We start from the raw sequence: 21725 nt of genomic DNA on the forward strand, positions 1-21725 counted from the left end.
TAGAAGTGAAGTAAATTATTTTATGAAAAAAATATAAGTCTTTAAAAATTGCCAATTTCTTCTATTTTTCCTTAATTTGAGGGCTCTTGTGCGATTTCAGAAATGATGTTTACATTTTTTTATTATTTTTCCCGTTATTAGGATGCCAATGCGCAAGTTTTCCGTTCTATTTGAAATTGATTAGAAAAAAAAAAGTGTTTTTCAACCCACCCTAATGTACAGTCAGGGTAAGTGCGATTTACAATTTCTTTATTTTTATGTCATCTATCAATATTAACCGGAATTTTTGTTTCTTATGCATAAAATGGACGAAAAAAAGTATTACAGGGCCAGTAGAGGTAAAGGGAAACAGAATTTCAATGTTTCAACTTTAGATCCTTCCCTTTCTTTTCTATGAACTGAGACGCACAAAGCAGTATATTACCACCCCTAAGCCAGGCTAAGGCAGAATTACATGCAATATACAAGACAGTTCTGTTATCACATCCAGAAACTGCAGTTTCGTGATGTGATAGTGTTTGGTTCCAGAGACTGCAAAACGAAACTGCAGTCCCTGGATGTGATAATCGGGCTCTCTTGTATAACGCATGAAACATACAATTTTGTGCACTTTGTCCATGGCTACATTCTCTGGGAGTAACTAGCGTATGAATAAAAGATCAAGTATCATTTAGGGGGTTATAGCGGAATTTGCCCTCACCCCTTGGCTTTGGGAAGTTAATTTATTTACGAGGGCAAATCAAAAAGTCTTTGCGCCTTTTTTTTTGAAGCCAAAATATGGCTGGGAATACAAAACGAATATGTACATTCCCAGCAGTAACAGTTCCTTTCACCGTACCAGCCGTATCTGCTTTTTGCTCGGAAGAGCGGAGCTGCTATCAGTCGTTTGAGATAACGGTCCTTCTTCAGACGTCCACAGCTTATGAGCAGCGAAATGTTATTCGTTTTCTATGGAGCAAGAGACAAACGCAAATAGCAATTCACTGGGAAATGCTCCCCACACACGGGGAAAAGTGTCTCTCTTGGAGACTCCCTTGGAGAGACACAAAAGGCGTTGGTCTCTTATGCTTCCTAGAAAACGAATAACACTTCGCTGCTCATAAGCTGTGGACGTCTGAAGATGGACCGTCATCTTAAATGACTGATAGCAGCTCCGCTCTTCAGAGCAAAAAGCAGATACGACTGGTACGGTTAAAGGAACTATAACTGCTGGGAATGTACATATTCGTTTTGTAATCCCAGCCATATTTTGGCTTTAAAAAAAAGGCGCAAAGACTTTTTTATTTGCCCTCTTACATGTAAATGGGTTTGGTTTTTATTGTTTCTGAGTAAAATTTAGTAGAAAATTTTGAAACTAGGCCTGTTTATGACTCAGTTAGCGAATTAAATCTTGCTTCCATTCATTCCCGAGTTTAGGGAGTAAATGGAAACGCCGCATTTATTTCTTCATGTAGATGTAAGTAGAAGATAATTGCACTATGCACAATCAATTTAAAAGCTCAAGAAGTTTAAAAAAAAAAAAAAAAAAAAAACAATCTGCAGCCAGTAGGTTACCTGCAACTCGCTGAATCCTCTAAATGTAATCTGAAATCATTTTAAAAGGAAAAATATACAAAAATTCAAATTATGCTATTCGATTGTGATATTGTGAATTTTCGTAAAATACACACGAAAGTGTAATTTACATCAAATTGTTTTCCTTCCAAAAAATAGAAAAAATAAGCTTGACAGCAGGGAGCAGCGTTAGAACTTTTACAATGCACAATATATATTTTGAAGTCGAATATACACAAAAGAAAATTCTTACAAAGCCACCCCGTCTTTTTCAAAGTTACCCTAAATGTCTCTTAAGAGCTCTATTCCAGTAAAAATCTATAGAATTTCGTTTCAGATTCTATTCGGAGACGACGTGAATGCAAAGGGAGATGATTCCGTGCAGAGCAGGAATCAGGGGCCCAGGAGTGTGAATTACTTTTACAATGAACGAACACATTTCATTCCAGAACAACGTTTTAACATTTCGTTACAGCATTAGCTCTCTTCGTAGATTGACTGATTCTTCCATCATTTCTCAAATCACTAATTAGTTCAAGTTTCAGAGAAAATAAACTGAAAAGAATTCAAAGATATTTCTTTTGCTTTTCCGTGCTAATTTTACAAATCAAAAGTTATTTTTGTTGCTTCTGTATTGTAATCATTATTTTACAGATTTTTAAGATTTCTGACTTTTATAACGTTATAGGAACGGAAAAGGTTGGTGCCTCAAAAATGAAGAACCATCTAAGAAGAGAAGTTTTGATTTGGCATCGATTCTTCTACCAGGACTGATATATTCGCTCTCGGATCAATGCAAATTGTCACTTGGATCAAACTACACTGCTTATCGAAGCAGCAAAGAACCTTTCAACGTAATTTATTCTTAAATGTATATATTTTGGAGGATTCAGCATAAAGGGGCAAAGTTCTCACAACTTCCACTTCCTTTCAGGGAAAAATCGAGTTTTTTGAAAGACAACTTATACTAAAATCAGTAACTTAAAAAAAATCAAATTGTCTTGATTTTAAAAATTTGAGAGGTAAAAAACATTACGTCCATTTCTTTCAAAATCGAGATTTCAACATCATCTTACTCAACTTTTTATGCTCTATGCAGGGGTATAATGAGTTAAGATGTTGATGAACAAATGTTTATTATATAAGCCCATAAATAACAAACAAAGTAGTAAAAATCCTCGCAAAAGGAAACATTTTAACTCATCTTCTAACTAATTTTGTTTCTGTGATTTATTGCCCTTTACCTCCCAGGTACAGAAACTATCAGTAGGGGAAAGGGGTACATGTGTGAACATGGTATCTTTTACTAGGATAACGTCTGTCAAAAAATTTTGAAAAAATCTCAAGTAGTGGCAGTATCAGTCCTATCTCTTCCCCAAACTTTCAGATCAGAGAAAGGAGCCAGTTTATGTTTCTGTGGGGGCCGTGGTAGCCCGATCGGTAGAGTGTCGGATTCGGGGCCGGAGGGTCCTGGGTTCGAACCTCGATGGTCGAGGACCCACCGTCGTCATTAAAGGGGACTGGGCGACGTTAAATAGGCTCGTGGTCTCAATGTCCTCCAAGTGAAACGATACCTCTGGGGGTGCTAGTACTAGGTAGCTATTAGCTCCTGGACTAGTTCTAAATTCTCATTAACTGTTCGATCCGGTGATGGTGCTGCCATCTATCGGTATATAAAATAATGGAGGCAATGCACTTAGTATGCAGTCCTCGACATAAATACAGTTGTAGTCAGTTGTGACCCGGAATAGGAATAGGAATGTTTCTGTGGTGACAGCTTCTTTGTTTCAGCAGATGCTGATGTAATTTTATCACTGTCTTCTTCAGCTAAAAACACATTTTAAGGTAACTAAAAAGCTAAACTTAATTATTGCTAACTATTATATGAACATTCAAGAAAATTTATGACAATGTTTATTTTTTTAATTTAATTTAGAATTCTTTATTTTTGCAAGTAACTTCCAAAGTCGATGATGGAGCACTTGTGCATACAACCGTAATATTTATGATAGTGTAGAAAAGATGTGAAAATGTTTATGATTATTATTTTTCCCCAATCAGTTTGTAAATTTATTGTAAATTGTTATTATTATTATTATTAAATAATAATTAATGAATTTTTATTATTTATTTTTTATTTTTCACTTAATAGTTGGTCAAGAGTTTAGCGTTACATAGTATTTGCATTAAATAAAAGACAAAATATTTTGATTAAAATAAAAATTAATTTCAAACAATTTTAAAACTCATTATCATATTCTGTATGAAGCTTAAACGCAATATCTAGCTATACTCTTAACACTATAAAATATTCTTTATACTACCTTATAAGTTTCTTTCTTGTGTATCCAGTGATCAGAACATGCTACGAACTTTAAAAATTTAAAATAAGCAGAGTTAAATAGGTCGGAAAAAATATTTTTGTAATGTCTGTACAATAATCTGACACAATATAGGTTATAAACACTACAATGTAATTTTTCGTTGAAATACAATGTTTTTCCCGCATTTTTTAATCATGTTCATATGTGCCCCACACTTGTTCACATGCTGCCTGCCTTGTCTAGTGGTCAGAGAAGTCTGACTGCGACAGGAAGGTCCGGGTTTGAATCCCGGCTCGTGCATGGACGTACTTTCTCTCTCCTGCCCTTGTCCTTTCTAGGTGTGAATGTGTTGTAGTGCTGTGAAGGATTGCCTACCCTATAAACGGATCCTTATGGCATGTGTGTACTGTACGTGTCGATTGTGAAAACTTCTTCCACCCGACACCTTAATTCCCTGTCCCCTGGGCTTTCTCTACGCCGCTCATTCACCTTAGGAAGTTACAGTAGAACCTCTATTAACCGAGCTTCGATTAACCGAGGTTTCTGTTAACTGAGCTGATAACGAAGTCTATTTTTTGTCGATAGGTAAGCCCTAGCAAAGATAAGACATTTCATTTCTCTGTTGTTCAGGTGTTTCATGCCTTTTTTAAAAAACAAGAATGTACATTTAATAAAATGATGAATTTTTAAATTTAAAATAAAAATATTTTTCGGAAATTTCTGTTTTTTTTTTCTTTCTGTTTTTAACTTGAGATATTGTAAAAATATTTAATTGACTTTATAAAACTTACTACAAGTTATTTTCACTTTTAGTTTTTGAAGTGTAAAACATTCCTTTTTATACGTTCATTTTCATCCTTTAAGAACATTCTGTTGTGGTTTTTTATTGATACTTTTTGAAATTTCCGATCCTGACAAGTTTTTCTACGAAGTTTCTATTAACCGAAGTTCCCGATATCCGAGAGCGGTCCCAGGTCCCCATTAGCTCGGATAATCGAGGCCCTATCTTTAAAAGTGATCACTGACAATATTTCAGTTGTGTTGGGGGGAAAATAGGGAAAAGGCCCTACGAAAAATCGTTTGGCGAGACGCAGCCGGGAAAGGTTAACAGAAGGAAAATTTATCGCTTTTCAAGTGCGCTTTTTATGCTTCCTTAAAATTTATTTTCGATTTTCGAACTCAACGGAGGCTGAAACTAAATTTTTAATTTACAAAAGATATTTAGTGTTATAAGCAGTAATAGCTTCATAGGAAATAAAATTATTTCAAAAATGAAATTGCTAATTGGTTCATTCGAAAGTTTGAATGGAATTTTGAGCTAATACTTGATCGTAAAATTCTCGTAATTGAACAACTATAGCTCTAAATGAACTATAGTTGATCATTAAAAAAAAAGCTGTGTCATCTTAACTAATAATAAAGCTGAAAGTCTGTGGCTCTGTCTCTAGATGTCTGTTACGCGCATACCGCCTAGATCGTTCGGCCGATTTTCATGAAATTTGGCACAAAATGAGTTCGTAGCATTAAGGGGTGCGCACTTCGAAGCGATTTTAAAATATCTTTTTCATATATTTTATTCCACAATTGAGGCAGTGAGAAGCAAAGGGATGCAAGTGGACTATTTTAAGTTTCGAGTAAAACGCGTTTAAAGATCAGATCCTAAGTAGGCTTTCATTGATTTTTTCTTTAAATCATGCTATACAGCAGCACCTACCAGGGCTACTAGTAAAATCTCTTGCCCCAAGACAAAGGAGAGGTCTACCTACCACTTGTACTGGTTATCTCCAAATTTTTAATTTTGCCACTTGCATCCCTTTGCTTCTCACTACCTCAATTGTGTTATTATATTGTTAAAACTTAATGTTTTGAAGCTTTTTTCTTAAGTACTAAGGAATCATATAAAAGAGTCATTTTAATCGAAAAAAATAATATCGTAAGGGCATTCTATCTTATGTATGTCTTAATATTTAAGCATAATTTAAGATGTTTAATTTATATTCTATGTCTTTTAAAATGGGGACGCCTCCCCCCCCCCCCCGTTTTGAACATCTGTCGATGTCCCCATTTAAGCCACCAGCGACCTTGTTTTTTTTTTCAATTAATTGGCACTTCTTTTGAGAGGATTTAGGCTATTTATCTTTAAGTTTTTCAGAATTTTTACCTGAAATCTGGAAGGAACAATTTTATATTCCCAAAACCAAGACGGCTTAGTTAAAGTCAATTCAGTAAAAAATGAAAATCGATCAGAAATGTTGAAAGTTTCTAACAAAAGAATAAATCGTCAAACATGTCAAAAAAATAGATTAAATCTGGTAGTGCCAGTTCTAATCATTAAGAAATCGTAAGTCCTCATTTGGCCAGCCGTCCTTGTTGTAAACAATGCTACCCTTCTTGAAAATGCTTGCAGAATACCGCATCACTTGCAACTGCAGATTTAAACATGTTCACATTTACAAAATAACTGCATTTTATTTACATTACAAAAAAAAAAAAATAATAATTTATAATTTTGTTTGATAAGTGTCACACAAGTTTGAAAATGCGAAGAAAGTTTCATACGCTGTAATACGTCGTACTTTAAACTTTAATCTTTATTGTTGCTCTCATTATGAAGTTGGCTTTAAATTTTGTTCCTTTAATTTTTACAAAAATACGTACAATAAATAACAAAGTACTTAGCATTCTGTTTTGGTTCCTTCGATTTTAACATGTAAAAACAAAGAATCAGTGTTTCAAAATTTACTTAAAAATTAAAAATAATAATAAACAAATAATAATGAAAGAAATGTACGTCTAATTTAGCTCTAGCAACAGCAATCTCTATATTCCGGTGATCCTTAAAGTGATAATATTCAACTACCCGTAAAAACGAATACTTAATTACAAATTTAAAAAACTCAGACTTAAATGAATTGTATGACCCATCACATTTCAATCAAAACAAAATAAAATTTAGTTAATCTTGTTCCAATACATAGTTCTTGATTGTTACATAGAACCTGACAAAGGGCCACAAAAATCAGCTTCAGGGGCCCAATAAGGCACGCAGACCGTAGGATAGGCTTCAATGGCCAAGAACGCTCTAAAACTGAAGAGCATTTGTGATTACAAATTACATCCCTAAACACAAATATAAATGAAAAGAGATACTTATAAACTTCCGTTGAAGGCATTCGTGTCACTAAGTGAATCATTACAACATCGTTCAGACTAGAGGCTTCTTTGAAATTCCAAGCGGAATACAACCGCGAACTGCCATCTTGATAAAATGAGACCACCGATTATTCCATTCAATTCTGGTCACAAGTTACGTAGTCCTTTACATTTGTATACCACTAAACTCAAAGAAATAATATTGCATTAGTGACTAAATTTAAATGAAGTAAATTCAGGCGGCTAGAATGAAATTTATAGTTATTTTTCCCCGAAATACCTAACCGCAACCATATATCACCGGGCACAAATTCAAAATGAAATCAACTACATTTTGTTTTTCCTCCGTGCGCTGGAGGGACAGGAACAAAATATTCGCTAGCAAATTCCCCCCTTCTTGGCACTCCAGCACACGGAAAAGAGAAAATACTTTAAGGCATGAATATTAAAATAAAAAGTATATTACAGGCCATCCGTTTGTGTACAAAAATTATAACTTAAACATAATGGAATAATTAAAACATTACAATTAAAAAAAAAAAACACTCTAGAAAAATATGTCATTGCAGTTCTAAAGTCATTGCAGTTCAAGCTTTACGTAAATTTTCCCTAGAGAAAGGTTTTGTAAAATAATCAGCTAAATTATAAGATAAGGAAAAAAAAAAAAAAAAAAAAAAAAAAACAAGATTTACAGCAGAAAGAGAGGAAATAACGCTCAGAGCTCTGGTGAGGGGGGGGGGGGGGTTGAATTCACGACCTTTGACATTAGAAGCGAAGCTTCTAGCTTACAGCCATGGAGACCGCGTCAGAAAGTCTGAACAATATTAATTCAAGTATTAAAATTAAATCCATTCATTTATGCGATCATCATTATTTTTACTGGTGTTACTTTCAGTTTTATTGGCATTATTATATTAGTACTGTTTCTTGTTAGAATGTTTGTCGTGAACTGTGGTGTGCGTCTGGATCTTGGGCCAAAGCTGCACATCCTGCTCTTGAAGGGAGTGCTTGCGGTAATGGAAAGGTAAGATAAGATTTTAATTCTATTCATAAGTAATCGTTAAAAAAAACCGTCGTTTTATCGTCAAAAGCCCGCACAAAAAATTAAAGTGGCGTGCTCTAATAAATGCTTTACAACGACAGATGTTACAGCAAGTTTGTATCTGATTCCATCCCAAATTTTAAAAACTCCAGGAGTGCTATTGTACCACTCATGAATCGAAACTTTCAGAAAATATGTATCTAATTATGTATACTATAAAATCTCTCCCAGAAATAAAGCCTAGGAAATACAAATTCTAAGGCCCATGTAAAGCCTTAGAATTGAATTCTTTCTGAAGTTACAATCTCAGTAATATTTATTTGAAAATTTTTAATATCAAGCAAGGTGTTTGTAATTAAGAAAGCAGTTGGAAAAACGCTCTTACATGAATTTATTATCCTACAGTAAATTTTAACTTCTTGATAAATATCCTCAGCATCCTAACGGTCATAAATTCATTTTTAATAGTAGGTAACAAATCCTCATTATAAAGTTACATGAGAAATTTCTCTTAATAGATTTTTTATTATCTGTATTGGAAGAATGGTGGAGTTCATGAGACTAAACTTAATGTATTCCTGTTATCTGTGCGATAGTAAATTTTTGCCTAACACAAATCCTACTGAGCTGAACATTAATGAAAATTAAAAAACTCGTTGACTCTTGACGAATAATCGAAAGCATCATACTTGCCGTAACATACGTGTGTCCGAAGTAGGGCAACATTTGTACCAAAAGCATTTTGTCTGCAAAAGACAAGAGTCGATCCCAACTTCACCATTGACTCTGAAAGCCATGAATTTCTCTGGAATTTGTACAATATAAATGTTAAGTAACTACCCATTTCTTGGGTCAAACATTAATAGGTGTCAATATTTCCATCCGTTTCCTATGGACAAAATAATTTTGGATCTGGAGAAAAGCAAGGTTTCAAGGAAACCTATTTTTAAATAATTTAGTCTCAAATATTGCAGTAAGCGCAAAATATTTATCATATTGTATTACCTGGTTGGTGCTTTTTACCTACGTTTTTTTTTTACTTATCTCGAAATTGTCCAGTTGGGCTAGACAATATCCATGAATCCAAATATCTCTAACAAGTCTAAAAATAAAAGCGGGTTGCGAAAGGACCTCATGCTTTACAAATCCCAGGCAAGCTAAAATGAGAGCAGATGAGGCTTCACCAGCAGAACACCAGTGGCATTCTGGGCGGTCATTCCAAACTATTCGCCTTTCGAGTTCAACATTTCCCGTCACGTGATCGATGTCGTCAAAAAAAAAAAAAAATCCCGCAAAGTAATATTTTAAACTGCTGACACCTATCTTACGAAGAGGCGACGAGTTTTTCGACGAGTTTTGGCGGCAAGGAGGTGCACGTGACTTCTTCCAACCAATGTTCTTCCAGCGCAGCTAGTTTTGTTCTGTTCCATTCTTGCACGGAAAGGCGCGAACTTTGACGACTGGCACGCTAATGGCTACTACTTCAAATAATACGTATTACGTTACAAAGAATCACATCAAAACAATTTTAGATTTTCTTGAAGCAAATCCAGACGTTCTTAAAAATTAATTCTCCCAGAATTTTACAAAATAGTACACAAAGGAAAAATGGACCGAGGGCTTCGGTGCAAAAAGCATAGTCAAATGGCAAAAGGTAAGTCATATTTTATGCATATTTCAATATTAGTGTCTAAACGAAAGTGGAAGAGAGGGAAAAAACCAATACATAAATAAGATAAAAAATTAACCGTAAATTTTTTTGATTTACTATATAACACCATCTATATTAGTAAGAACGTCTTGTATGAAATATATTTTTCCCGAGAAACTATAATCGAAATAGTAATAATAATAATAACTTTTTAAAAAAATCATGATATTAAAAAATTCTTAACTATCATAAATGTAGACAAAAAATATAAATAGTCCGTAATCGTGGATTGAATATTGTTACAAATTCTGTAAATAGTAATTATTTTTGTGATTAATTTGTTGTAATCTAGCTAAATTTGGCGTTATCTTTCATTTAAAATTGTCTTAGTAACGTAACCTGTCAATAGTTTCATGCAATGTACATACAACCCCCTAACATTCGGCTGAAATATACAGTCCCCTCATTTCTCCATTCATTAAATGATAAAATTTCTGAATGGAAAGAAATGAGAAAGTGGTAGAACGGTGTAGGATTTTCTGGAATATTTGAGTAGCTCTCTTTCGATGTTTATAAATAGCCGTGACGCGTGATAAAAAGTCAGTCTCGACTGAGCCGTTGCGCTGAGAGTGCATTAGCTCTGTTTTGTGAAGCCTTTTGGCTATGTTTTTGTGCATTTTGATGTGAATACGCGTGTTACCGTTGAGTTTACGGTGTTAATCGATATTTGCCTAATTGCTATGGTTAATTTAGCAGTTATTAACGATATTTCTTGTAAATAGTTATAAATAAATCTCCAGTGTTTTTCCCAAGAACTGTGTCGTCATTTGAAGAAAGTTTGAAGTTGTGTCACGAACTCTTAACAATTGGCGCCTAACGTGGGGCCTCTTCAGGGCTCTCTTGGAGTAAGTGTGACCTTAGACAATTTTTTCATAAAGACTCTGAATTTGAACTTCATTTTTATGGTGATTACTCGCGCAATGGATGATCAATTAAAACAACTTTTTGACGCAATCAACTCTGTAAAAAATGATATGGCGGCTAATCAAGACCAATTAAAAAGTGATTTGACTGCAAGTTTTACGGAAAATCAAGAACAATCAAAAAGTGACTTGACTGCAAATTTTACTGCAAATCAAGAACAATCAAAAATTGAATTAGCGACTAACCAAGAACAGTTAAACAGTGATTTAACTGCTAAAATTACTACAATTCAAGATGAAATGACAAGTGACCTAACTTCAATGAAAACCATGATGGAGAATCAACTAACCGCCATGGGAGATAAAGTCGATGCTCTGGAAGAAAAATTTGATACTGTGGAAAAGCGCATTGCCAATGTAGAAAATAAGTTAGAAGAAGAAGACAAGAAATTTACTTCATTTAAGGAAGAAATAATTAAGGACATGGAAAGGAGATTGGCGACCGCGGAAAGCAGTTCTGTACAGTTTGGTACTCCCACATCGGTTGCTCGACCGTCCATTAAACGGGCCACATTTGATGGGAAAACCTCGTGGCAGATTTACAAAACCCAGTTCTTGATAGTGGCGGAAGCGAATAGATGGGACTCTGCTATCACGGCCTGCCATCTTGCGGCATCGTTGCGGGGTGACGTTACAGACATCCTAGACTCTTCCGGACAACCAGCGCCTGAATTTCACCACCCTCACATCTGCGTTGGAGCTTCGCTTCAGGGAGAAGTGCCAGAAAGACTTCAGTAGACTGTAGTTGAAATCCCGTTTTCAGAAAACAGGAGAAACCCTGCAAGAGCTAGCGTCGAACGTAGAGAGATTATATAATCTGGCTTTTTGCGACTGTCCTGCAGATGTTCGAGACAAACTGACACTTAACTACTAAATCGACGGGGTTCGAGATCCAGAAATCCAGAAGGCTCTACGGATGGCGGATGTCAAAGACCTGAATTCTACTGTTGTGTATACGATGAAGTTGGACTCTGCCTAGCGAACAACCCGTGTGGATCGCCATTCAATCCGGACTCTGGAAGCTGATTCCAGGTCGTCCCACCTCGCTGAACTTGAGAGACAACTCGATGACTTGGCAAGACACCTGAATAGCATAACAGCCCAAAAGAAACAAGAGCAGAAGTGCTGGAAATGCGGTAGTGAAGGGCTCCTGCGAAGGAGTTGTCCGTCTCGCCCAGCTACGCGAGGGAATGAAATCACCACCACCAGAGCTCTGCAGATTTCCTCTACTTGTAGTGGCAGTAATGGACTTTATTTACGCACATGTAAATGGGAATCCCTGCAAACTGATTGTCGGCACTGGAGCCAATGTGACAATCATTAGGACAGATGTGGGTAGTGAATTTGGATTGAAACTGTTGTGGACATCGCCACGCGTAATTCTCCAGACTGTGACAGGTGACAAAATCGAGATTGAAGGTAAAGTGGACTTAGACATAGTGTTTAGGAATGCAACCTCCCATCATACGGCATTCGTTGTTGATATCACGGATCCCTTCGTTCTCGGATTGGACTTCTTAAAGAAATATGACTTCACCTTTGACTTCAAGACTAATGAACTGCACTCGATGAGAGAAGACATAGCCATCTGCAACGCAGAAACTGATGTAAAATCCGCCCGTCAAATAATAGTCCAAACAGATTTATCGATTCCCTCAAGGTCAGAATCATTAATACCTGGCTCTATTGAAGAAAACAATAGTTTTCGATTGGACCTCATCAAATACCCTAACGTAAGCAATATCCCAAAAGGAGTGCTGGTAGCATCTACGCTTGTGGACCTATCTAAGGATGTAATTCCTGTGAGAATCGCCAACGTGAGTGAAAGGCCAAGGAATATCCGGAAAGATGAAGTGTTGGCAACTTGTACTCCAGTAAACTGACATCATTAGAAGAATAAATTGCCCAGAGACTGTGTCTTCTGAGTCCCTGACATCGAAGTTAATTGGGAGTGTGCCATTATCGAAAGATCAAAGAACTGCTGCGGAACAATCGGTGGACGACTTCAAGTATCTGTTTTCATCTACATCGGAGGATGTTGGCCGTACAAATTTAACGCAGCATAGGATCTACACTGGAGAACATCCCCCTATTAAGCAGCATCCAAGACGACTACCGTTCGCCAAGAAGGAAGAGGTTGAGACCCTCCTGAAAGAGATGCAGAAAAATGACGTCATCGAACCTCATCTAGTCCTTGGGCTTCTCCCATCATCTTGGTCCAAAAGAAAGATGGCTTTACCAGATTTTGTGTCGATTACCGACGGCTAAATGAAATCACCAAGAAAAACAGTTACCCTCTTCCACGGATAGACGACACCTTAGACACTCTTTCCGGATACAAGTAGTTTTCGACCCTGGACTTGAAGAGCGGCTACTGGCAGGTAGACATACACCCTGATGACCGAGAGAAGATGGAGTTTATGGCTTATTGCAGTTTAAAGGGATGCCCTTCGGCCTCTGCAATGCACTAGCTACGTTCGAGCGTCTTAAGGAGACAGCGTTAAGAGGACTCTCCTAGGAATCCTGTCTGGTCTACTTAGACGATATCATCATCGTGGGACGCAGTTTCGAAGAACATCTGGCTAATCTTAGGAAGATGCTGCAACAGCTTAAGTAAGCCAATCTGAAGTTAAGCCCGTACAAATGTAATTTGTTCCGCTGAGAAGTGAACTATCTTGGTCACATCATCTCTTCTGAGGGTGTACGAACGGATGCAGAAAAGGTATCTGCGGTCAAGAGTTGGAGTCGTCCAAAAAACGTCCATCAGCTGCAAAGTTTCCTGTGGCTCTGCACGTACTACAGGAAGTTCGCCAAGGGTTTTTCCAATATTGCACGACCTTTGCATAAGCTGACGGAGAGCAAGCAAAAGTTTGAATGGTCCAAAAAAAGCGAAGATGCATTTCTACGACTGATGGAGGCTTTAACATCAGCGCCTATTCTCTCATATCCTCAGCCTGGAAAATCCTTCATCCTCGACACTGATGCGAGCCACGAGGGCATCGGAGCTGTTTTATCCCAAGAAATTGACGGCACTGAACATGTCATCGCTTACTGGAGCAAATGCTTATCAAAGTCAGAGCGAAATTACTGCGTCACCAGAAAGGAGTTGCTGGCCATAGTCAAAGCTGTAGAACACTTTCATCATCACCTCTAAGGTCGAAAGTTTCTCCTTCGGACAGATCATGCCTCGTTGACTTGGCTTTTGAGATTCAAAAGTCCGGAAGGCCAGATAGCCAGGTGGATACATCGGCTCCGGGAATATGACATGGAGATCAAGCATCGAAAAGAGTTGTCTCACGGTAATGCAGACATTTTATCAAGGACACCCTGTCCGGAGAACTGCCACTATTGTTCCTGAATTGAGAAACAGTATGAAACGACTAGTCCTACTGCCTATCAAGTGACAGGGACTGAAACATCATCAGAACCTGATCCATGGAGTGACGACCAAATTCGAAAAGATCAACTCGAAGACCCAGACATAAAACCAATTTTGGAGTTCATGAAAAGTGACAGTCGGCGACCTAGATGGCAGGACGTTTCCATCTTCAGTCCTGCAACAAAAACATACTGGGCTTTATGGAACTCACTCCATTTACGGAACGGCGTGCTATACCGAAAATGGGAATCTGACAACGGTAAAATATCTAGGTGGCAGTTACTACTTCCTAGATCAAGGATTTCAGATGTTCTGAAAGAAACTTGCCCCCCCCCCCCAGTGCAGGTTTAACCCCTCCCCCCTTGCCCGTGCACAATCTCCGGGATTCGCAACATCCAAATGCGTTTTCCTCGAGCCAATACTTTTCAGAAAAAACAACTCCCAAATTGTATCACAAAAATCGCACAATCTCACCTACTTTGGAGCAGTTAAAATTTCGCTCCGCAAATAAGCGGGAATTTCTTTGCGAGACCCCTTTTTCCCTATAGCGCCATCTAGTAAGACAATCAGAACTAATCTCGCAAGGTGAATTTCGAGCTTGGAAAGGTCAGGTCTTAAGACCCTCACAAAACCTGAGGGTTCTCGTATGTCCACTCAAAAATCTGGAGTAGTAGGTGGTCTGGTGTGTGTATCTGAAATATTATGTGTCTAAGTCTGAAAGATTTACCCGGGCATTTTGCAAAGTGCCATGAGTGGACGGGAGGAGTTTTCATTTTTCTATTTGACTCTAGATTTTCCTTGGTGGAAATTTTAAAAAAGGTGAGATCCCCAGGAGGGCTCACACCCTCCTCAGCAGCAGACGCAGCGAGGGAGTTTGCTCTTTCATTGCCTTCAACACCGACATGTGAAGGAATCCACTGGAAATGAATGCTGTGTCTGGGTGAAAGTTTCTGAAGAAGATTCAAGACGTCCAGACTAGTCTGATCACCAACCAAATCCCAAATGTAAAGATGCTGAATCGAGGCACGACTATCAGTCAAAACCCAGATATCGTGGTATATATCCTCCATTTGAACTGCCCCCTGCAGGCCTTTCCTGATAGCAATAAGCTCTGACCTAAACACTGAGCAAAAATCTGGGTTTTTAATTTTGAATTCCAAAGCTCTGGTAGGAATATGTTATCTAATGTTATAGTGTTAATACGTATAAATTATAATGCAATCTAAATTATTCGTTAAAGTTTTAAAAGTTTTCTTATTAATTGAAATCGTAATAATGTGTCACCATTGACTATAACGTTTATATGCTACCAGGAGCTAGTTAATTAATCTAGCTTCGTGCCATGATTAGGGCAATGGCACTAAATTTCTGATTTTAAATCAATAATAGTTACTTTTTTTTTTTTTTTAAATTTTGAAATGTCCTTCTTTATACAATAAAAATTGTACGATCGGTGTTTCTATTTTGCAGTTAATGTATTAAACTGGTTAAAATACAATTTTCACATATTCTAGAATTTTTTAATCCAAATTTTGTATTTTTATTGCATTTTATTGTCAATTGTTTTTTACCCTATTCAGTGCAGATTATTTTAATTTTTAAGAATTAATATTCTTTGATTTATCTTTGTAGATTTGCATTGAAGGATACTGCCGCAATACATCTGCATTTAGAAATCCTTCAGTAAATAATGCATCCCATACTTCAGTATGATGATTTTCTTCTATAATTCAAGATAATAGACAAGAAAATTCAAACCATTGCCATGAGTGACAAACAACGTAGAGTTGTAGTTTATTTGTAACAATTTTAACAAATCTAATATCATCCATTTCACACAACTTATTTTTTGTTAAAATATCATTAATCATGTAAGAACAATGTAACTTTTGTGTAACATTGCATATTATACATTAATTTTCACTTTACATAAGCAGCATTTCACTTTTCACATTGTTCCTTAATTCATATAATAATTGTTTCATGCATATACCGATGTTTTCTATAAGTTTTGTGACCATTGGTTGTAAAATTGATTTCTGTTCTCAAACGGAAATAAACATAATACATTTCAACATAGTTTTTTTACTTTATTTAAGAAAACTGACCTGTATAATGTGTATTTTTTTAAAAAGAAATTTTTTGTTCTAAAACTTATCACTTTTAAGAGGCAATATTCAACACACTTGTGGGTAGTGGGTTTTTTTTTTTTTTTTTTTGAGCAATCACGATTGCTTATTGATTTTATTTGACTGTTTTGAGGTCCTATCATTTTATTTTCCCGCCAGCACCCTCTGCAGCATCACCGTCGACCAGCCGCCTCACGATGCTGCTCCTCTAGCGAAAACCGTCTCCACGTTGCGTCAATATCCTACATTTACACCATACATACACGCACGTACACACACATACACAAACACATACATACGCCTACACACAAATACACAAACACATACACACGCCTACACACAAATACACAAACACATACACACACAAACACAAACACATACACATACTCATACACACACACGCATACATACAGACACCCACACATACACACACAACTACCCACACACTCATGCCTGCACACAGACATAAACACATAAGCCTACACACACATACACATTCCCCCCACACACACAAACACTCATACACACAACTACCCACACACTCATACCTGCACACAGACATAAACACACATGCCTACACACACATACACATACCCCCCCCACACACACATATACATAAACACACACGCCTACATACACACACACTCATGATTGCGAAAAACATAATTTGAATTCAAAAAATCAAAATTCAAAAACAATTTTCTTTTTTTTTTTTTTTTTTTCTCTCTTTGATCTATCATAAACACAAAGAAATCGATAAATACTTCAATACTGCTGCTACCACTTAAAACTAAAATAAGAAACTAGAAGAAATCAAAAAATGTGCCACGTCATAAATACTGTGCCCTTAAAATGATTAATTCTACATGCTTCAACCAACAGAGAAAATTAGATGTACAAGCAACTTCCACTTCTCCAAACCAAACCCAGTTGCGCAACAACCTTCAGGGCCATGGTCTACTGTGCCCAACTCAGTTTTCCTGACCAAGGGTTGTGCTGTGCAACACAGATGTCCCGATTAGGTGGTCAGCCGAACGTGAAACCCCAGGGTTCAGTTCCCAAGCACGGTTGGTCCTCTATTTATCAACTCATTGAAGAAATGAACGGCTGAGTCGACCGTGCCCAACCCGAGCCAGCGGTGTGGAAGCGCGACGCGCTACCATTGAGCCACTGGGCCTACCAGTTCTGAAAGGGAAGGAGTGGGTGAGTGGAATGCACTGGACAGTGCATTCCACTCCTGCTCGATAAAATTTCAGACAGTAGTCAAGAGTTGTGACATTCTTTCCAACGACAACAATCAAAAATTGGCTAGAGACAATTATGTAGGTTGATAGATCTATTGCATCATTGAACTTCTCGATCGTACTTCCATTAGCTCATATACAGTCCAAGTAAAAACTTTCAGGCCAGTAAAAAAAATTGATCCATTTTACAGCTCTTAAATTGATGATTTATATCATCTGCGGGTCCAGCTTCCCCATTAGGCCCTGATCTAGCCGACCACTGGCGTATCGGGCAAAATCAAAGTGCGCACCAAGCAACCCTAAAACAGGGTTGGCAAAAGAGAAAAGTTATCGCCAAGTATGAAATGCGCTCTTTCCTTCCCCCGAATGTCGAACGATCCCAATTTCACCGGGGTTGACATCTCTGTCGCTTTATCAGTAAAAGTTTTGTTGGCGAAAAGAAATAAAATATAAGTGGAATTTATTTTCAGCTCGTTATCTTGCAATATATGCACATAGAATGTCGTCTTAATTTTGAAAAAAATAAAATAAAATAAAATACATACATGTACATCGCTTCTGTAAAAAATAATTAATTGACTTTTATTGCTCTTTTTCCCCATTTTCTTGATTTCGTTTATTTAATTTGACATTTTTGGAAAAATTTAGGAATTTGCAAATATTACAGAATTAAAGCTTTGTATTGTGAATTAAAACGTTAATTAAAAGTTTAGTTTTAATTAAAATTTGATAAAGCGGTTAAATAATAATTTTACCGATATTAATATGGTGTACATATAAAACATAACAAATTTCACCTAACATCACTGATGTGTTTTCTTTAACAATTAACAAATTGGATCTCAAGATCAAATTATGTGGGGGGGGGGGTCTGTTCCCTGGACCCTCTAATACCCAAGGAACAGAAGTGACACGTTTTGGAAATTTGAAAAAGAAATATTCTAATCATTGACTTAAAATCTAAATTTAATGCTCTTTCTTGCCACAAAATTCGCAAGGTGTCTGATGACGTAAAAACAATATCAGCAATGACACACTATTAAAATTTCGTAGTCTAGGAGAAGACTGTGTTCGTACTTTAACTATACACTATTAATTTAGATTTAAAAAAAACAAACAGTAAATGCGCATATTTCAGTAATTGAGAATAAATCAGTTAAAAGTAGTATTACGTACAACCTTGGTTTTTTTCTAAGCTGATCCCCCCCCTTCCCATTATGTCAATTTTGTTTTTGGAAAGGCTGATGAGTGCTAATAAGCACGAAACTGCGTCCTCGGTTGGAAATGACTGAGCTGGCAGTATATTTCATGTATTTCTGCTTTAGCCCTAGCTAATTGGGCCCCGGTAATTTACTGAATATACCATATGCCTTGCCTTCAATCTTCGAGTTGAACCGAACCATTGCTTCGGTCAATCGTATAGCCTGCGGTAATTCTTATATTAGCAACCAGTTTGTTTGGCACTCTTGGCTTCCTTAAGAGGTTTTCCATCTCCAGTTCAGTCATTTTCCTGTGCCGGGCTGATGAGTGCTAATAAGCACGAAAATGCAATCCTCGATTGGAAATGACCGAGCTGGCAGTGTATTTCATGTATTTCTGCTTTAGCCTGGCTATTGGGCGGTAATTTACTGAATACTTCGAATAAAGCTCTAATTTTTCTTCCGAAATAAGTGAACGGGGAAGTAGTTTTTTGATACATAAGATTTAAGCAAATTTGAAAAACCTCGAACACATTTTTCGCATATAACCGTAGTTTATATGCAAAATGATTAGCTGTCCTTGTGATTAGTAAATGTATTATATATCCAAATTACTTCACATTTTTTAATTATTAATTGCTTGAAATGAAAACTAATTGTAGAAAATGTTTCAATTCAGAAGTTAAAGTAAACATATGTAATATCTATGGACCTAAATTAGGAAAACATAGAGTGGCAGGTTAATTAGCAACACTATGTATAAGCAAATCATTTGCCTTGTATTATCATCTTCAGAAAACCGAACTTGTTATTCATCTATTTCAATAAAAGTGTTTGCAATTTTTTTTCAGCATATACTCATAGGTAAGGATGATGTTAATAACTGAATTTTTGTAGGTGTATCAATTGATTGTTTTTAAAATTAGTCAATAAAATGTAACTTATACCCAAATTACCCCCCACCCCGAATTTCATTATCTCTAACGGTTTTTGCGCTTTCCTGTGTCAGTCTTTGAGTCCATGCAGCGCGTCAGGACTGTCCGTGTCCATGCAACTCTATGTTCCTGTATGATTCTTGTTTATTACTATATGCTTGAGCTCCATGCACATTTCTGACACGTTGTTCCGAATCACTCAGTATAGGTCGACAAAATTCGAGGACACATTAAATACGAAAAAAGTTAAAATTTCGTGAGACTGATTTAAATATCGTATAAAAATAGTCACATCAGTAGCTCTAAAAACAGTGTTTTATCAAGATATCCAAGAAGCATCATATTTGAAATAAAATTAAGTGGAAAAAGAGACGTTAGGGTATCACTGCACAGTACAACATCAGTTCAAAGGATAATAAACTATTTTTAAATTAAAAAAATCCTTCAAAACACTCAGGAGATAAAAAGCAAAAAAAATTAGACACACTTACATGCGATTTCTTACCAAACTATAAACCAAATTTATTTTAGAATTCCAGCACAAAAATTACCTAAACTAAACTTCCAATTATAAAATAAACACTGATTTTAATCACTATACGATAAATTATTTTAATACCTAACTAATTATATACACTGTCTTTATATTTTTAATCACCTTTTGATGTCGGTGTCTCCTATAAACTACTACCTAACCGACAACCCACCGAATCCTAAATAAAACACAAATTCGACAGACACGAAATTAAGTCTTTAAAATCAAACCTAGTCAGTTACGTTAGTTAATAGTTTATAGGAGGCACCGACTTCAAAAGGTGTTTTAACAATTAAGATGTCGAATATAATCAGTTAGGTACTAAAATAATTTATCGTATAGTAATTTAAATCTATGTTTATATTATGATTCGGGGTTTAGTTAATTTTTGTACTGGAATTAAAGCAGTGAGAAGCAAAGGGGTGTAAGTGGACATGTACAAGTTTTAAATAAAACGCATTCAAAGATAATAGTCCAAGAGCCCATGAGTGCCAGATCTACGTCACAGTATAAAGGCCCAACTTTTTTTGCGTAAGTACATCACAGCAGGTAAGAAAGATTCGCTATTAATTAAGCTGAGTCACGCTGGTTTTGGTTGGACACAGGTAGCAAAGTTGCATGAAATTGCTGCAAAAAGCTAAACACCAGATTCATTCCATGTCACGTGACCCGGTGGTCCCCATCCAACCATCTCCGATTTGGAGGACGTTTTACAAAGGTACAGACATGCCTTTGAAACTATTCTATGCAAATTTTCAGCTTCCAAGACACAAATTATGAGGATCTAGGTTCTAGGGTACCTCGAAAAGAAAAGAAAAGTGGGCTCCAAAGTAGTCTCCTATGGGGAAACCGTGCCAAACATGGCAATTCGTTTCACAAAGATAATCCGACATTTTGGAGAAGAACTGTGCGCATGCGCAAGTATCAACGAAGGTCCACCTGTTCTATTGTGTGCTAATTACCTTGACGGCGACAACATGAAATCAATACATCTTGACGGCGTCAACATGTATGCAATGTTGTTATTGTAAGGTAATATCAATATTGATATTTTAAGATGAATGCAATGTTGCATACGTGTTGTTATTGTAATATTGCTTTTTAATCTTTATGCAAGCTTTATGCAGTATGAAACACGTCAATATTGACGCCGTCAGTATAATATCAAGATCTGCCAAGATTGATGCAAGAAATTTTACTAGTAGGGATATTACTAAATCCTAAGACAAGCAGTAAATTAAAATAAACAAGTTACACCCTAAACAGAGCAGTCAGGCTTAACAAGAAATCAGCACAATTTAGGCTTAGCTACACAGAATAGAAAAACACTTTAAGAAAGCAAGTAAATCAAAAATAAGACTTAAAAGCACAAGAGTACTTAATTATATAATAAAATACAATAAAAATACTGAAACTAAAGTAGTAAAATAAACAATTACAGTAAAAAATCACTTATCTCAGGAGCAGCAAAAACACTCCCCAGCAACTGTAGCGCCCTCTAGCGGCGAAAAAGCAAAAATAATAGCAAAAGCAGGGGGCCCCTTGAAAAGGGGAAGGTATAGGGGGCCATGAGGCAGACAATGAGGAACCTGCGTGG

At 36.5% G+C, this 21725-nt stretch overlaps 1 protein-coding gene across 1 annotated transcript in view; it reads left to right on the forward strand.

The window, feature by feature from the left end:
• The window catches only part of LOC129218190 (A disintegrin and metalloproteinase with thrombospondin motifs adt-1-like), a 65616-nt gene that overhangs the window by 14985 nt on the left and 28906 nt on the right, over positions 1–21725 (forward strand). The window contains exons 3-4 of the mRNA XM_054852407.1: positions 2243–2408; positions 7966–8055. Of these exons, the coding sequence (XP_054708382.1) occupies positions 2243–2408; positions 7966–8055 (256 nt within the window). The remainder of the gene's footprint in view (positions 1–2242; positions 2409–7965; positions 8056–21725) is intronic.

Source organism: Uloborus diversus, chromosome 3 (genome assembly GCF_026930045.1).
Source record: "Uloborus diversus isolate 005 chromosome 3, Udiv.v.3.1, whole genome shotgun sequence".
Classification (NCBI taxonomy): Eukaryota; Metazoa; Arthropoda; class Arachnida; order Araneae; family Uloboridae; genus Uloborus; species Uloborus diversus.